This window comes from Diaphorina citri, unplaced genomic scaffold (assembly GCF_000475195.1).
Source record: "Diaphorina citri unplaced genomic scaffold, Diaci psyllid genome assembly version 1.1 scaffold96, whole genome shotgun sequence".
NCBI classification, from domain to species: Eukaryota; Metazoa; Arthropoda; class Insecta; order Hemiptera; family Psyllidae; genus Diaphorina; species Diaphorina citri.
In genome coordinates, this window is record NW_007377533.1 from 118,025 (window position 1) to 134,509 (window position 16,485).

General features: G+C 41.7%; 1 protein-coding gene across 1 annotated transcript; it reads right to left on the reverse strand.

Annotated features, from left to right (window-relative positions):
• Positions 1-7: 7 nt before the first annotated feature.
• Positions 8-14,382, reverse strand: LOC103524389 (NF-X1-type zinc finger protein NFXL1). The gene is made up of 18 exons (XM_026833503.1): positions 14,101-14,382; positions 13,762-13,901; positions 12,999-13,081; positions 12,351-12,612; positions 11,647-11,823; positions 11,028-11,167; positions 10,388-10,500; positions 10,069-10,217; positions 9,246-9,422; positions 8,731-8,961; positions 7,881-8,227; positions 6,661-6,830; positions 5,962-6,191; positions 5,096-5,332; positions 3,636-3,833; positions 1,180-1,387; positions 769-906; positions 8-630 (listed from the first exon to the last, which is right to left on the reverse strand). The coding sequence occupies exons 1-17, from the start codon at positions 14,366-14,368 to the stop codon at positions 854-856; spliced, it is 3,183 nt and encodes a 1,060-aa protein (XP_026689304.1). The 5' UTR covers positions 14,369-14,382; the 3' UTR covers positions 8-630; positions 769-853.
• Between the last annotated feature and the right edge of the window lie 2,103 nt (positions 14,383-16,485).

The following is a 16,485-nucleotide window of genomic DNA, read 5'->3' on the forward strand; positions in this document are numbered from 1 at the left end:
GACGGGATACAGTTTCGAACGAAATCGAACCTTTATTTTGACACAAAATACATGGATATCAAAGTTTTTCAAAGTACAAACAGAACGCAATTCAAAATGTGCAACATCAAACTAAACACTAACAGTAGGGGTGGATTTCATCAATATTTTTTCAGCCCTTAGAAGGCCTGTTAAACCAACAGCCTGTTAAGTTCCATTTGATTTGTACAGGCTTAACAGAGCTGTTTAAGCTAACAGGCTGTCAGGGGCTGACAAGTAGGTTGGTGAAACCCACCCTAGGGGGGCCTCCAATTATAGGAGACCAAAGGGGAGACAAAGTCTCCTAAGGGGAAAGGAGAGAGATCTCTCAAAAGGGGAGAGCATTGAGAGGTGCAATAGCTAATGAACCTATTGGTCATATTCCACTACACAGCAAAGTGGTGGCGGTCGTCGAATAGTTATGCTGGAAAGCGTGGGTTCGAATCCCACTAAAGTCATGGAATTCAAAATTTATCCTGATTCAATTGGGAATTAAAACATAGAAACAGACAAAATCGAACCCGGGACCTCTGGAGCGCAAGCCTAGTGTGATACCCACAAGGTCACGAGGTTTCTTGAAATAGACAAAATTAACATGAATTTTTACACCTGTGCCCTAAATCACCAAAGTATGGAAAAGTATCTTACAAGTGTAATAGCCAATGGAAAAGCAGAATTTTGAATTTGGACGAATCATATCGAAATAAAAATTGTAAATACTTTTCCATACTTTGGTGATTTAGGGCACTGGATAACACAGATTTTAGCCTGGCTAACACATTAAGCTTATGAGTACACTTACCTATTTGGTGTGTGAATTTTGGTGATCCTGAGCTTACTTGGTGGCGTTCTCGTCCAAATTGGTAACCACAATATAGGTCATCGTACCAAACAGCGCGATAACACAGATTTTAGCCTGGCTAACACATTAAGCTTATGAGTACACTTACCTATTTGCTGTGTGAATTTTGGTGATCCTGAGCTTACTTGGTGGCGTTCTCGTCCAAATTGGTAACCACAATATAGGTCATCGTACCAAACAGCGCCTACATTATTATTGCGAAGTAATATGGAACATATTACTTCGCATCATTACAAAAAAACATAGGAGATACAACACAGACAAATTATACAAAGAATTCAATACATTTAACGTAACACCAAACAGCGCCACAAAGCCAGCAGCCACCAGAATCTGGTTCGAATATTTGTCCCAAATGGATTTCTCGCGAACAGCGGACTGGGGTTTGGGTTCGCGCGGCTTTTTGGCTCTCCCCTGAGCGGCAAACTTTCGCTGGAAGAGTTCCAACTCTTGCTGAGCCTTCTGTTCTGCCTCGAGCTTCCGACGCTCCTCTTCCTCTTCTTTGAGCTGAAAATAGAATAGTTTCAAGTAAGATTACTAAAGTAAAGTTGAAATCAACAGTCATTTGGAAAAAGAAAGAAAAAAAAAGTTTCATAGAAGGAACCCCAACAACGAAGGTCTTATGGTTCTGAAATCGAAGAGAACAAGGAGAAAGCTATCCGTTCCGAGAACGAACCCTATGTCTATAGGATAAATTCCGCTCCGGGTGGGAATCGAACCCGTGACTTAGTTAACAAGGCTAGAGAGGTTTTTTTTTTTTCAATGTCCAACTTTTTTAAATGGATGTCCCAAGTGACCCTTAAGCTAATTTAAAATTACCTGTTGTTGTTCCCTATCTAATGCTTGAGATGAACAATGATGTCACTTTTCTCTTTGCGTCCCAAAATTTTAATTGTATTGTTTTGTACAAAGCTTATGGAGATCAATGTGATTTCTCAATTTCTTTTAGCCTTAAGATACCATTTGATATTAATATTTTGATCTTATGCTGTCGTTGTTTGTAAAGTTTGGGCAGACTGCAATGCGATCAGCGCAGTCATATGATTCATATTGACTTAAAATTATCTAGATTCTACAAAAACAAAACATCTCCTTACCTTTCTGGCCTGTTCCTTCTTCTTATCACACCCAGCGTTGCACTCCACTCTCGCCTCTCCAGATACGAGGTCCGAACAGGCGACCTCTCGATTGACACGCTTGCACGGGCACTTGACCTTGACCTTCTCTTCACAGCGAGGGGGGAGGGAGCAGGGTCCCGGGTGACAGCGGGATGTGCAGGTGTGACCACATGGTAACTGAGGGAGAGAAAAGAGCGAAAGGTTAGCCTCAAGTTACGTCTATAAATACCTGTTGAACTTCACGCATAAGGCCAGCTGACGGCTGAAAAGGTCCTACTGTCAGGTCTGCCTGATGAGCATACACACTATCATACCTGCCTCGATGAGCATACCTGCTTCGATGGTGTAGTGGTCAAGGCGCTCGCCTTGTAAACAGGAGGGCGTGGGTTCAATCCCAGCCGAGGTATGGAATTTTATCCTCATATAATTATTACGAGTCCCACTGAGGCTGAGTTACTGTGGCTGATAACCCAGCTGTATGTTCATTATTCCTATTTTTAAGACGTTCAGAATTACTGATATTACTGTGAGGAATTCATTGTCTATCCCCATTCCCTACCATATCACCATAGTTAAACTATAAAATTTCCACAAGGAAACAGCTCGACTGAACCATGGATGTTACCCCACTTGTAAACTCTAATGATGGATTTCACCAATGACTTAATGAGAGATTTAACTAACGGGAGAATTTCCAAGATTAAAAATTCTCTTCATGATGATTAAAAATTCTCCCATTAGTGAAATCTTTTAAGTATTCAAGTCATTGGTGAAATCCACCATAAACCTGTTTTGTTAACCTAGTCATTTAACCCTAACCATTATCTTCGTCTCTGTTTGCAGCGGAAATTCACGACCAAGTCTGACGTGTGGTCGTTCGGCGTCACCCTGTGGGAGATTCTCAACCTGGCACGTCACAGGCCATACGAGGGTCTCACCGACTTGGAAGTCCCAATAGTTTCAAGTAAGATTACTAAAGTAAAGTTGAAATCAACAGTCATTTGGAAAAAGAAAGAAAAAAAAAAAGTTTCATAGAAGGAACCCCAACAACGAAGGTCTTATGGTTCTGAAATCGAAGAGAAAAAGAGGTCAGGATAGGAGAAAGCTATCCGTTCTGAGAACGAACCTTATGTCTCTAGGATAAATTCCGCTCCGGGCGGGAATCGAACCCGTGACTTAGCGCTAACAAAACAGAGACCCTTCAAGTTAACAAGGCTAGAGAGGTTTTTTTTTTTTTTTTTTTCCGCTCCGGGTGGGAATCGAACCCGTGACTTAGTTAACAAGGCTAGAGAGGTTTTTTTTTTTTCAATGTCCAACTTTTTTAAATGGATGTCCCAAGTGACCCTTAAGCTAATTTAAAATTACCTGTTGTTGTTACCTATCTAATGCTTGAGATGAACAATGATGTCACTTTTCTCTTTGCGTCCCAAAATTTTAAAGCTTTGTACAAAGCTTATGGAGATCAATGTGATTTCTCAATTTCTTTTAGCCTTAAGATACCATTTGATCTTAATATTTTGATCTTATGTTGTCGTTGTTCGTAAAGTTTGGTCAGACTGCAATGTGATCAGCGCAGTCATATGATCCATATTGACTTAAAATTATCTAGATTCTACAAAAACAAAACATCTCCTTACCTTTCTGGCCTGTTCCTTCTTCTTATCACACCCAGCGTTGCACTCCACTCTCGCCTCTCCAGATACGAGGTCCGAACAGGCGACCTCTCGATTGACACGCTTGCACGGGCACTTGACCTTGACCTTCTCTTCACAGCGAGGGGGGAGGGAGCAGGGTCCCGGGTGACAGCGGGATGTGCAGGTGTGACCACATGGTAACTGAGGGAGAGAAAAGAGCGAAAGGTTAGCCTCAAGTTACGTCTATAAATACCTGTTGAACTTCACGCATAAGGCCAGCTGACGGCTGAAAAGGTCCTACTGTCAGGTCTGCCTGATGAGCATACACACTATCATACCTGCCTCGATGAGCATACCTGCTTCGATGGTGTAGTGGTCAAGGCGCTCGCCTTGTAAACAGGAGGGCGTGGGTTCAATCCCAGCCGAGGTATGGAATTTTATCCTCATATAATTTGAGAGTTTGACCACAATAATAGTAGTAGCCTACTGCTGGAGTAAAGGGACTTTTCAGTCCTATGCAAGCAGTATAAATAAGCACTATTATTATTATTATTATCAGGTAGATCTGACAGGTGTACCTGTCAGATCTAGCTGATAGTGAGTGGCTGGCCTAATTAGTTATGCTGTAAGACAGAATCCAAAATTCTTCAACTTTAAATTTGCCAGTTGTAATAGCAAGATGAGTGCCCCACAATACATGATTAGGGACTTACACAGTATGTCACCCTTGAGTATTTTCCCGTTCATAGGAGAAAGTATGCAATGACCAGGCGAGAAACTTGGTTGAAAAACCAGAACACACATTGATGTATTCGAAACCGTAGACCCTAGAGTTACGTCTATAAATAGCTGTTGAACTTCACGCATAAGGCCAGCTGACGGCTGAAAAGATCCTACTGTCAGGTCTGCCTGATGAGCATACACACTATCAGGTAGACCTGACAGGTGGATCTGATCAGGTGTACCTGTCAGGTGGACCTGATCAGGTGTACCTGTCCGGTCTAGCTGATAGTGAGTGGCTGGCCTAACTAGTTATGCTGTAAGTAAGACAGAATCCAAAATTCTTCAACTTTAAATTTGCCAGCTGTGATAGCAAGATGAGTGTCCCACAATACATGATTAGGGACTTACGCAGTATGTCACCCTTGAGTATTTTTCCGGTCATAGGAGAAAGTATGCAATGACCAGGCGAGAAACTTGGTTGAAAAACCAGAACACACATTGATGTATTCGAAACCGTAGACCCTAGCAGTTACTGTTCGTTCTCTCTATCAAACCTCCTAAAAATAGTAAAAAAAAACCTCTGATTGTGGACCCGGGCATAAAAAGAAAATAATACTAAACTGGGTTAGGTAGGTACTTACCGGTTTAGGGCAGCGAGCCAGACACCAAAAAACCCCTTCTGATTGTGGACCCGGGCATAAAAAGAAAATAATACTAAACTGGGTTAGGTAGGTACTTACCGGTTTAGGGCAGCGAGCCAGACACCTCATGAGTTCATTCTTGGCGGCGGGAGCTGCACTATTCCATGTGGCACACTCCACATATACCACACCCAGGCCACAATGACACCGGGCCTTCACTTTGAGTGAGCATGGTGGACAACTGGATGGATGACATGGGACGGGACAGGGGTGGTTACAGCCAGACGGGCGGGGGCGGGTACAGCGGCCATCACACGGGGGACAGTTCAGACTCACCTGGGAACCAATGCAATCATTAAATCAATTAAAGGTATAAATAGCCAGCCTAGTTACCTTTGTTGATAGCGCGTCTGCCTTGTAAGCGCTAGGCCGCGGGTTCGATTCCCGCTCAGGGCTGATAAAATCCTGATGGGATAGTGTTCTCGGAACGGCTGGCTTTCTCCTATCCTGTATCCAGCCTAGTTAGCTTTTGTTGGTTGCGCGTCTGCCTTGTAAACGCTAGGCCGCGGGTTCGATTCCCGCTCAGGGCTGATAAAATCCTGATGGGATAGTGTTCTCGGAACGGCTGGCTTTCTCCTATCCTGTCTTCCTTCTCTCTTCGATTTCGGAACGATAAGACTTCAGTAGTTACAGACGAAATGTACACCAAATACATACATAAGACCTTGTTTAGACTGCAGGAGTAAAGGGACTTTTCGGTCTCATTCTGGCAGGATAAACAAGGTATATTCTATTCTATAAACAGGGTATATTCTATTCTACTTGTCCTGCGAGTATTCTCACCTTGGAGTCCTGAGGGGATATCTGTCTCACAAGTCTCATTCTGGCAGGATAAATAAGGTATATTCTATTCTATTCTATAAACAGGGTATATTCTATTCTACTTGTCCTGCGAGTATTCTCACCTTGGAGTCCTGAGGGGATATCTGTCTCACATGGCAGGACAGACGACACTTATGATTACCACAGGGTAATTGCCACTCACACGGGGATTTACATGAGAACGCTGCTACCTGGCTACAAGGTTGTGTACGCTTTGTGTGGTTGCCATGACAACTGATGGTGATGGGAACTTTGCACGGCTCACATGGGAAACTTTGCTTTACCAACTGAGGCTGGATCTTCTCCCAGGGACCTGAAATTTCATACATAGGTAAGTTACTAATAATAAAAATACAGTGCGCTTTGTGTGGTTGCCATGACAACTGATGGTAACGGGAACTTTGCACGGCTCACACGGGAAACTTTGCTTTACCAACTGAGGCTGGATCTTCTCCCAGGGACCTGAAATTTCATACATAGGTAAGTTACTAATAATAAAAATACTTAATATGTTCACCATGATAAACGTTTTTTGTTTTTTTTATGTTTGACAGAGGGAACTGTAACTGCTAAGGTCTTATCGTCTCCGAATAGAGAAGGAAGACAGGATAGAAGCAAGTCATCCGTTCCGAGAACGAACCTTATCTGTTTAGGATAAAATACGCCCTGGGCGGGAAGCGCTTACAAGACAGACGCGCTACCAACCAAGCTAACTAGGCGGGCAGTGCTCAATCCTAATTTTAAAATGAAGCTCACTATTGGAAGAGGGTTGAAGTTCTTACCTGCAGGTTTAATATGGGCGGTTAGATTGACCAGGACATTAGAATGACATTTCATAGGACAGGGATGTCCACACCCCAGAGGCTTATCACATACTTGACTACAGGGCGGACATTGGCCAAAGTGACAGTTGTGAGGTACGCTTCGGCTGTGATCACAATCCGGCTTGATTCTGTGGACAGAGGAAATTAATTATAAGGCCTTGCTCACACGAGTCAAGTCACGTTCTACTTACATTTCTAATTGGTTCGTGTAAATGAGGCTTAGATCATACAACGTAGGTATTCGTTTTTTTTTTTTTTTTTTTAAGAAATTTGATAGAGGGAACTGTAACAATGGAGGTCTCATTGTCCCGAAATCGAAGAGAGAAGGAATCGAACTTGCGATCTAGCGCTCAAAAGGGATATGAAGCTGTGTCCACGGAACATAAAGTTTCCACACATAGTCGACGGCCGTGGACACAACTTCAGGAAATATTAACTAAATATCTCTGCCAACCAATTACAACTCATTTCTTCCTGCCACTCTCTCACTATATTATAGGATACTCACTTGCAAGGTTTAGTACAGCGAGGGGGTTTGGTTCGCTTCTTAGCGCCACAGGACAACTCCAGACTTCGCGCACCACACCGAAATTCTGTGGACAGAGGAAATTAATTGTAAGGTAAGGCCTCGTTCCCCCCCCCCTTTTTTTAAAGAGGTTTGATGGTGGGAATTGTAACTACTAACGTCTTATCGTCCCGAAATCGAAGAGAGAAGGAAGATATGTATAGGAGAAAGCCATCCGTTTCGAGAACGAACATTATCCGGTCAGGACAAAATCCGCCCCGGGCGAGATCCGCCTCGGGCGAGATCCGGCCCGGGCGAAAACCGCCCCCAGCGCTTACAAAATGAGAGCTTTGATAGAGGTATGTAATTGTAACAATGGGAGGTCTCATCGTCCCGGAATCGAAGAGGCCAGGATAAGAGAAAGCCAGCCGTTCCAAAAACGAAACTCATTTGTTTATTTGCTCCGGGCGGGAATCGAACTCGCAAAGTAGCGCTTACAAGGCAGGTGCTAACAAGCCTGGTTCAAGTAACGATCTACTAATCTGCAATAAAAAGTGACTGTTGTTGGAGGATTTCACTGAACAAAAGGAAATGTTATTGCCAGCTAATAACAACTCAGCCCTTCCTACTTCCTACCGCTCCGGGCTCTTTCACTATTTTATAGGGTACTCACTTGCAAGGTTTAGTACAGCGAGGGGGTTTGGTTCGCTTCTTAGCGCCACAAGACAACTCCAGACTTCTCGCACCACACCGACACGTTACCACCTCAGTCTGGTTACACGGATAGCAAGGGCCCACATGACACACCAAGCTACACTTGTGATTCCCACACGATAAGGTTCGTCCACAAGGTTTCTCGCAGGGCGGGCAATCACGCCCCGTGCAACATTTTCTGTTGCACGCGTGGATGAAACAGTTGCGCAACTTCTTACATTTGGTTTCGCAGAGGAATTCGCGAGCGCAGGGTACCTCTTTCATTTTGGCACCGCATCGACATCGCTTGACTATGCGCTCTAGACACTGGGGAAACAACGAGATATTGGAAAAATCGGAATAGTTACCTCACATTTTTTACCCCCTTTTATGGTTTCTCTCTATCAAGAAATAGGACTGCCTGGAAGAGACTGACAAGGTACGCCGATCCTATTTAAATAGGAAAAGGTTAGGAAGAAGAAGATGGAGAGAACTGTAACAACGGAGGTCTTATCGTCCCGAAATTGAAGAGAAAAGGAGAGGAGAATGTCAGTCGTTCCGAGAACGGACCTTATCTTTTTAGGACAAAGTTCGCCCGGGGTGGGAATCGAACCCTCGGCCTAGCGCTTACAAGACAAGACGTACGTAGGTACTCCCATCCAAATTAAGCAGGCTGACATCCTTTAAAGACAGTAGACTTTCAAAAGCTGCACTGCCTTGAAGTAATGCCACGCTTTACCTTGGCAGTGTATAACATCCAATTAAAAAGATTTTCAAATAGGTAGAGAAAATTGTTTTAAGGGAAACAAAAGAGAAAAGAAGAGTCTTACCTGCCCACACGCATTTTTGTGGCATCTCATACTGCACCGATGTGCCCCGCACTCCAGCAACTTATCACAGGTACCACCACAGGAGGGGGTATCTTGGGTACAGGGCAGCGAGTACTTCTGTTGACCACAGGGGCAGGTCCGTACATCAGCCAGGGGACAAGTAGGACATTGACCTTTGTGACAGGGGAGACCGCAGGTGTGTGTCCCACAGGATAGGAGCCGGGGACACACCTGAGGGAAGGAATGGAATAGAGTTTAAACTTTAAACCCTAGATTGATCAAAAACATGCACCGACCTCAGAGGTGTACTGGTTACCGCGTTGGACTTTTAATCTGGAGGTTGGTGGTTCGAGTCCAAGTTAAGTCGAAAAATTAATCTAGGTGTTATAATTGGGGAGCAAAATTTGTGACAAGCATTTAAATATGACGGGCTAGCTTCCAAGCTAGCTATGTTGTCTCTTTGGAAATACATTGGAAACAAGTACTAAATTTTTAAAGTGAAATAAAAATTTTACCTTATCACACTGCCACTCAGGCTGTGAGCAGGGCCGTACAGTCTGTTCAGCTCCACAAAGACAGTTCTGTACTGATTGCTGAGGACAGGGCTGGCAAGCACCCGTGTGACATCTCAGCTTGCACTTGTGCACACCACACAGTAAAGATTTTGAGCAGGTGTTGGTGCACGTCCATTCCTGAGAAATAGGAAAATTATTGTTCAATGTAGAAGGATGTTTGACACTATTAAATGTACTTTCAGGCGGATTTCACATCTAGACTGCAACTTGTAGTATACGGCAGTTTTCATGATGATGGCTACATAGTCTTATGGGCCTGTTCACACTTAAACTTGAAGTTTATTGCCTCAACATAAAATTACCGTATAGTACAAGTTGCATTCTAGATGTGAAATCCGCCTTAATGTTCATCCAAAGTTCAGTGCTCATAAATGAGAGCCAATCAATTTGGAAAGTTTGCCCAAGAAACTTCTTTACTTTAAACTCATTAGTCATTAGTGGATTTTTTTCAAGACTTAAATATATAAAAGTAAAATAAATGATAATAATAATAAATAACTTCTCTATTCGTTCTTAGCTTGCTTAATTTGAAAAATCTCTATCTTCTAGCATTTCTTACTTCTACTAAACTAGTTTCCTGCTTAGGTCACTTACTTTTTATGAGCTTAACCCCACACACAAAAAGCCCAAATTGAGGCTTAGGTGTAGGGGCTGGCCAGCCCCAAAGGACGGGTTGAGCTTCTACGAATCTACGAATCTACTTTTTATGAGTTTAAATCCTGACCGGGGAAACCAAGTATTTAATCAGTTTTTCCACACTCACCTTATTACTACATCTCTGCAGTTGACTACTCTGGCCACACTGACAGGGGGTCTTCACCATCTTGGGACAGGGTGGACAAGGTCCCGGGTGACACAGCAGGAGACAAATATGACCACACGAGGGGACTAGCTCCTTATTACAATGTTCACCACAAGAGTGAGGCACTAGCCAGGGTTCAAATGGAGGGTCACGCTTGGCGCCGCAGAAACAGAGATAATGCTGAGTACCATCTTGGGACAGGGTGGACAAGGTCCCGGGTGACACAGCAGGAGACAAATATGACCACACGAGGGGACCAGCTCCTTGTTACAATGTTCACCACAAGAGTGAGGCACTAGCCAGGGTTCAAATGGAGGGTCACGCTTGGCGCCGCAGAAACAGAGATAATGCTGAGGTACGTCCTTGTCGGAATACTCGGTACGGCATTTGGGACTGTTTGAAGGACAAGGATTTTTTTTTTTATGCCAGCCACTCATTATCAGGTAGACCTGACAGATACACGTGATCATGTGTACTTGATACCTAATGAGCACACACACTGTCAGGTAGAATTGACTCTATCAGGTATACCTGACACCTGATCAGGTCTACCTGATTATGAGTGGCTGGCCTTAGAGGTTTAATAGACCAAACTCCAACAATGAATCTCTAATAAATGTTGTAATAACTTTTTTATCAACAACCGTGTGTACTTGATACCTAATGAGCACACACACACACAGTCAGGTAGAATTGACTCTATCAGGTATACCTGACACCTGATCAGGTCTACCTTTTTATGAGTGGCTGGCCTTAGAGGTTTAATAGACCAAACTCCAACAATGAATCTCTAATAAATGTTGTAATAACTTTTTTATCAACAACTTTTAGATTCCCAATATGACCCACAATCACCCTAAGTCACCAACCACCAAAAAAAAAAAAAAAAAACAAAAAAAAAAAAAAAAAAATCAACTAACCAAGCAAATGTGAGTGGAGGAGGTACCACATCAATGAGCAGTTCATCATGATGAATTCTCTTCTGAGCAATGTTGTCTCTACCCCACCGTTGTATGCACATCAGATGAAAGAAGCAGTAGCAGCCTTTGCAACTCCAGATCTGGAAAATAGAAACGGGAGACAGGATAAGAAATCTTACCTTATAAGCTCACAAAAATGTCAAAAGGAAATAAAATTGGCCTTCCTCAGAGTCAAAATTAGAAAGAAAATTATTTAGTGTTGAGCACAGCTTCCCTAGCTTACATGTACGAGTACAACACTGTAAGGTACAGAAACTATGTTTTCTTTTTTTTTTTTTTTTTTTTTTTTTTTTTTTTTTTTTTAAGTAAATAACCTGGATTGATCAAAAACATGCACCAACCTCAGAGGTGTACTGGTTACCGCGTGGGACTTTTAATCTGGAGGTTGGTGTTTCGAGTCCAAGTTAAGTCGAAAAATTAATCTAGGTGTTATAATTGGGGAACAAAATTTGTGACAAGCATTTAAATATGACGGCCTAGCTTCCAAGCTAGCTATGTTGTCTCTTGGAAATACATTGGAAACAAGTATTAAAGTTTTAAAGTGAAATAATTTTTTTACCTTATCACACTGCCACTCAGGCTGTGAGCAGGGCCGTACAGTCTGTTCAGCTCCACATAGACAGTTCTGTACTGATTGCTGAGGACAGGGCTGGCAAGCACCTGTGTGACATCTCAGCTTGCACTTGTGCACACCACACAGTAAAGATTTTGAGCAGGTGTTGGTGCACGTCCATTCCTGAGAAATAGGAAAATTATTGTTCAATGTAGAAGGATGTTTGACACTATTAAATGTACTTTCAGGCGGATTTCACATCTAGACTGTAACTTGTAGTATACGGCAGTTTTCATGATGATGGCTACATAGTCTTATGGGCCTGTTCACACTTAAACTTGAAGTTTATTGCCTCAACATGAAAATTACCGTATAGTACAAGTTGCAGTCTAGATGTGAAATCCGCCTTAATGTTCATCCAAAGTTCAGTGCTCATAAATGAGAGCCAATCAACTTGGAAAGTTTGCCCAAGAAACTTCTTTACTTTAAACTCATTAGTGGATTTTTTTCAAGACTTAAATATCTAAAAGTAAAATAAATAATAATAAATAACTTCTCTATTCTTTCTTAGCTTGCTTAATTTGAAAAATCTCTATCTTCTAGCATTTCTTGCTTCTACTGAACTAGTTTCCTGCTTAGGTCACTTACTTTTTATGAGTTTAAATCCTGACCGGGGAAACCAGGTATTTAATCAGTTTTTCCACACTCACCTTATTACTACATCTCTGCAGTTGACTACTCTGGCCACACTGACAGGGGGTCTTTACCATCTTGGGACAGGGTGGACAAGGTCCCGGGTGACACAGCAGGAGACAAATATGACCACACGAGGGGACTAGCTCCTTATTACAATGTTCACCACAAGAGTGAGGCACTAGCCAGGGTTCAAATGGAGGGTCACGCTTGGCGCCGCAGAAACAGAGATAATGCTGAGGTACGTCCTTGTCGGAATACTCGGTACGGCATTTGGGACTGTTTGAAGGACAAGGATTTTTTTTTTTATGCCAGCCACTCATTATCAGGTAGACCTGACAGATACACGTGATCATGTGTACTTGATACCTAATGAGCACACACACACACAGTCAGGTAGAATTGACTCTATCAGGTATACCTGACACCTGATCAGGTCTACCTTTTTATGAGTGGCTGGCCTTAGAGGTTTAATAGACCAAACTCCAACAATGAATCTCTAATAAATGTTGTAATAACTTTTTTATCAACAACTTTTAGATTCCCAATATGACCCACAATCACCCTAAGTCACCAACCACCAAAAAAAAAAAAAAAAAACAAATAACCAAACAATGTGAGTGGAGGAGGTACCACATCAATGAGCAGTTCATCATGATGGAATTCTCTTCTGAGCAATGTTGTCTCTACCCCACCGTTGTATGCACATCAGATGAAAGAAGCAGTAGCAGCCTTTGCAACTCCAGATCTGTTCGATATTATCGGGATTTCGATGTTTTTCGGATTTTCGGTATTATAATGGTCCTTTCCGCGTAAATTCCGTATGGGAAATTTTAAGTTCGAGGGAATTCTTTTGGAAACTGGGGAAAAAAATCCCACTTCATGAGGAACCACAGACATCGAACATCGAAAAATAAAACATCGATGTTCGATGTTTCCATCGAAAGAAAAACATCGATGTTGACATCGATGTTTTTGTTCCGATGTATCGATGTTTTCAAAACATCGATGTCGATGTCCCAACCCTAAGAAGACCTGCTCAGTGCTAGTTAGGGATGGGATATTCGACTCTTTTTGAATATTCGAATACCACGATTCGATTCTTTTCAAATATTCGACTCAAAGAATCGACTCTAAAAGAATCGCTATTCTTTTGTAGGCGGGGGAGACTAAAATGGGGAATGAAAAAACAAAACTAAAAACAACTAAAATTGTAGTTGTACAGGGCACGGCAACGTAGGTACAACCTCGACTCTTCAAAGAATCGCGACTCTTCAAAGAATCGCGATTCTTTGAATTTAAGAATCGCGATTCACGATTCTTTTGAAATATTCGACTCTTTGAATCGACTCAGAGAATATTTACCCATCCCTAATGTGCTGAAAAGAAGCTGATTGAAATCCCATCAAAAGCTAAAGTGGTACTTACAGCATCAGACCTCCGAATACTTGCAATACAAATGAGGCATACTGCTGAACCACTGCTGAAAGCATCATTCAAATACTTGTGAGTTTTGCCCAGATTTTGGTGTTCACCTCCAGTTTTCCTGTAGGAGTCCAGGAGTTTTCCTGGAATAGAGAAACAAACACATTTTCAGTGTGCAAATAGGTAGGTATCTACAGGCTTTTTGTCTTGCATACAATGAAATCTCCTTTAATGGACACCTTTTAATAGCAGATAGAGAACTAGGCTATTTAATTAGTTTCCCAAGAGAAAAGTAGGTACTTAATTCAGAACCTGTAAATAAATGTGTGAGACAAGACTTACCCATGATGTTGTCCAAAGCTTCGGAGTCCAAATCTTCTTCTTCCGAAGATGAGAGGTATTCATTGTTCTCCAAACTCTGCTTGATGACTGATGAGAATTTTGCTTGAGCTTCGAGAAATTTGGGATGGACAGTTTGGTTGGTAAGAGCTTTAGGCTGACTGGTTTTGTCACTGCTTGTACAAGATGAGCCACTTGTTGCACTGGTTTCTCCATTAGTGGTTACAACATCTCCCTCACCAGGGGATTTCTTCTTCTTTTTCTTCACCATGACTGTTTTGTAGCTACCTGAAAAATTGAACATTAAATTCAGTGGCGTAGCATGTATGTATGGCGTGTATGGTGGCCATACAACTCAAAAGTTTACTCTAATGCCCATAAATATTAATGGCATGTAAGTACCTACTGTGATGGGACTTGGTAGACCTGTGCATGAGCCCTACAAGGCCCTACACTTGAATTTAGACCACGCTACGCCACTGATTAAATTTCAACAAAATTTTGATTTGGTACATTATTCTGAATATAAATCTGATTGCTTTGTTTAACAAAGGAGTTACAATGTCACTGTGTAACTGCTACACTTTAGTGATAAAGGGTTCTACCCTCCATTTGGCACCAAGGTGGAATCTCCTCACGTTAACCTCACCCAACTAGAGTGGGACTCAGAAAAACAGCACACAATCATTTACATAATCACCCATACAGATACCAACCACATTCAACATTTATTAACTTCAATGAACAATCAGGAACTGCATTCAACATGCTGATTGCCTAGCCAGAGTAACCCGGGAAAAGCTGGCAGCAAGCGATTGTTCAGATAGTCACCCTTCCAGATACTAACAACACGACTTCAGTCATCCATTGGGAACTGGTACATTCAACGTACTATCTCTGTTACCTGCTGAATCATGACTATCACTTGGTTACCTACTATATTAATTGAAAAGAACGGTCTATGTATCCCTAGCACCGAAGGACGGGGGCACGGTTGGTCCAGTGGTAACGCGCTTGCTTGCCATGCAGAAGATCCCGGGTTAGAATCCCACCATCGACAAGAATTTGTACTCGTTTTTCGATTGCAAATATTTCAACGGGTTACTTTCTGGTGTTCTCGTGTTGACCCAGGCTACTAATTTATTGTTCTCTTCAACATCCATGACAACATTACCATCTAATCTATCTATTTATTAACGTTTGATGAAATCTTTTTCCAAGGCCTTTTGTAATAATCTGAGATCAGATATTCTATCTGATTACTAAAATGGTGATTGAAAGTGAACAGAAATTGTCAAACATGTTTTGATTCAATTGATTTTTCACACAACTGTCTTGCTCATTCTCATAATTTGATTGAATCTTTGATTTGTCTCAAACTGATTGAATCTTGATTTGTAACAACTTGATTGAATCTTGATTTGTCAAACAAGTCAATTTAATCTTTATTTCTCTGAACTTGATCCGATCTTGTCTGACGCGATTTTTTCTTCGTGAATTTCGTCACCGTTTTTCTGAACCATCAGGCCCATCTTGAAAAGTTCATTTTAAAAAGATATGTATGTACTTTGTGGATAAAACAAAAAGACAAATCTAAAACATGCGATACAAATAATTCCGAAACAAAACTTCATTCTCTGTTGTTCAAACTTGAGTTGATCATGTGTCTGAACAGTTTGAAGGATACAGATTCTTAAATTTCATCAAAGCCAATCAGCCGGACTTTGATCACTTTTGACATAATCAAAATCGGTTTATGAAAAAGAAGATTGAAATGAGGTTACCGGAGAGGTTGTTAAATGTTAAGTCCAAGTGGAATACAAAAATAGGGTGCAAAAAATACACAATGATTAGGTCAAGTCTGTCAAGAGAGACTTTAGGACAGTGTGTCTACAATTGATATTGACACATGTACCAAGCATATAAAATGTATACCTGTGTTAGAAAATAGAAAGCTTATTTCCGAAAAGGTAAAAACATTAAGATTGATAATCTAATTCCCATCAATAAAATAACCCAAGTTATTAAAGAGAGTTCGTCCGCAGAGCGCACACCCCTTGATTGAATTTAAGAACCATTTTTTCCTGGTGAAGTTCACAGTTTCGGGCAATAACGATGAATGTGACACGTTCATAAACCAAGATATTGTCAATGTAAAAATAGCAACAAGGAAAGATCATCAGCAAAAGAGGACCTGGAAGAAGAAGAATATCTCGGCTCGCCAACCTGAGACGCTGGTTTGAAAAATTTCATCTGCTGAGCTGTTCCGCCAACAAGATACGCATAGCCATGATGATCGCCAACATTCGTAACGGATAGGCACTCAAAGAAGAAGAAGAATAGCAATAGCAACACAAATCGTTATGAAAATAACATTCGCCATGACCC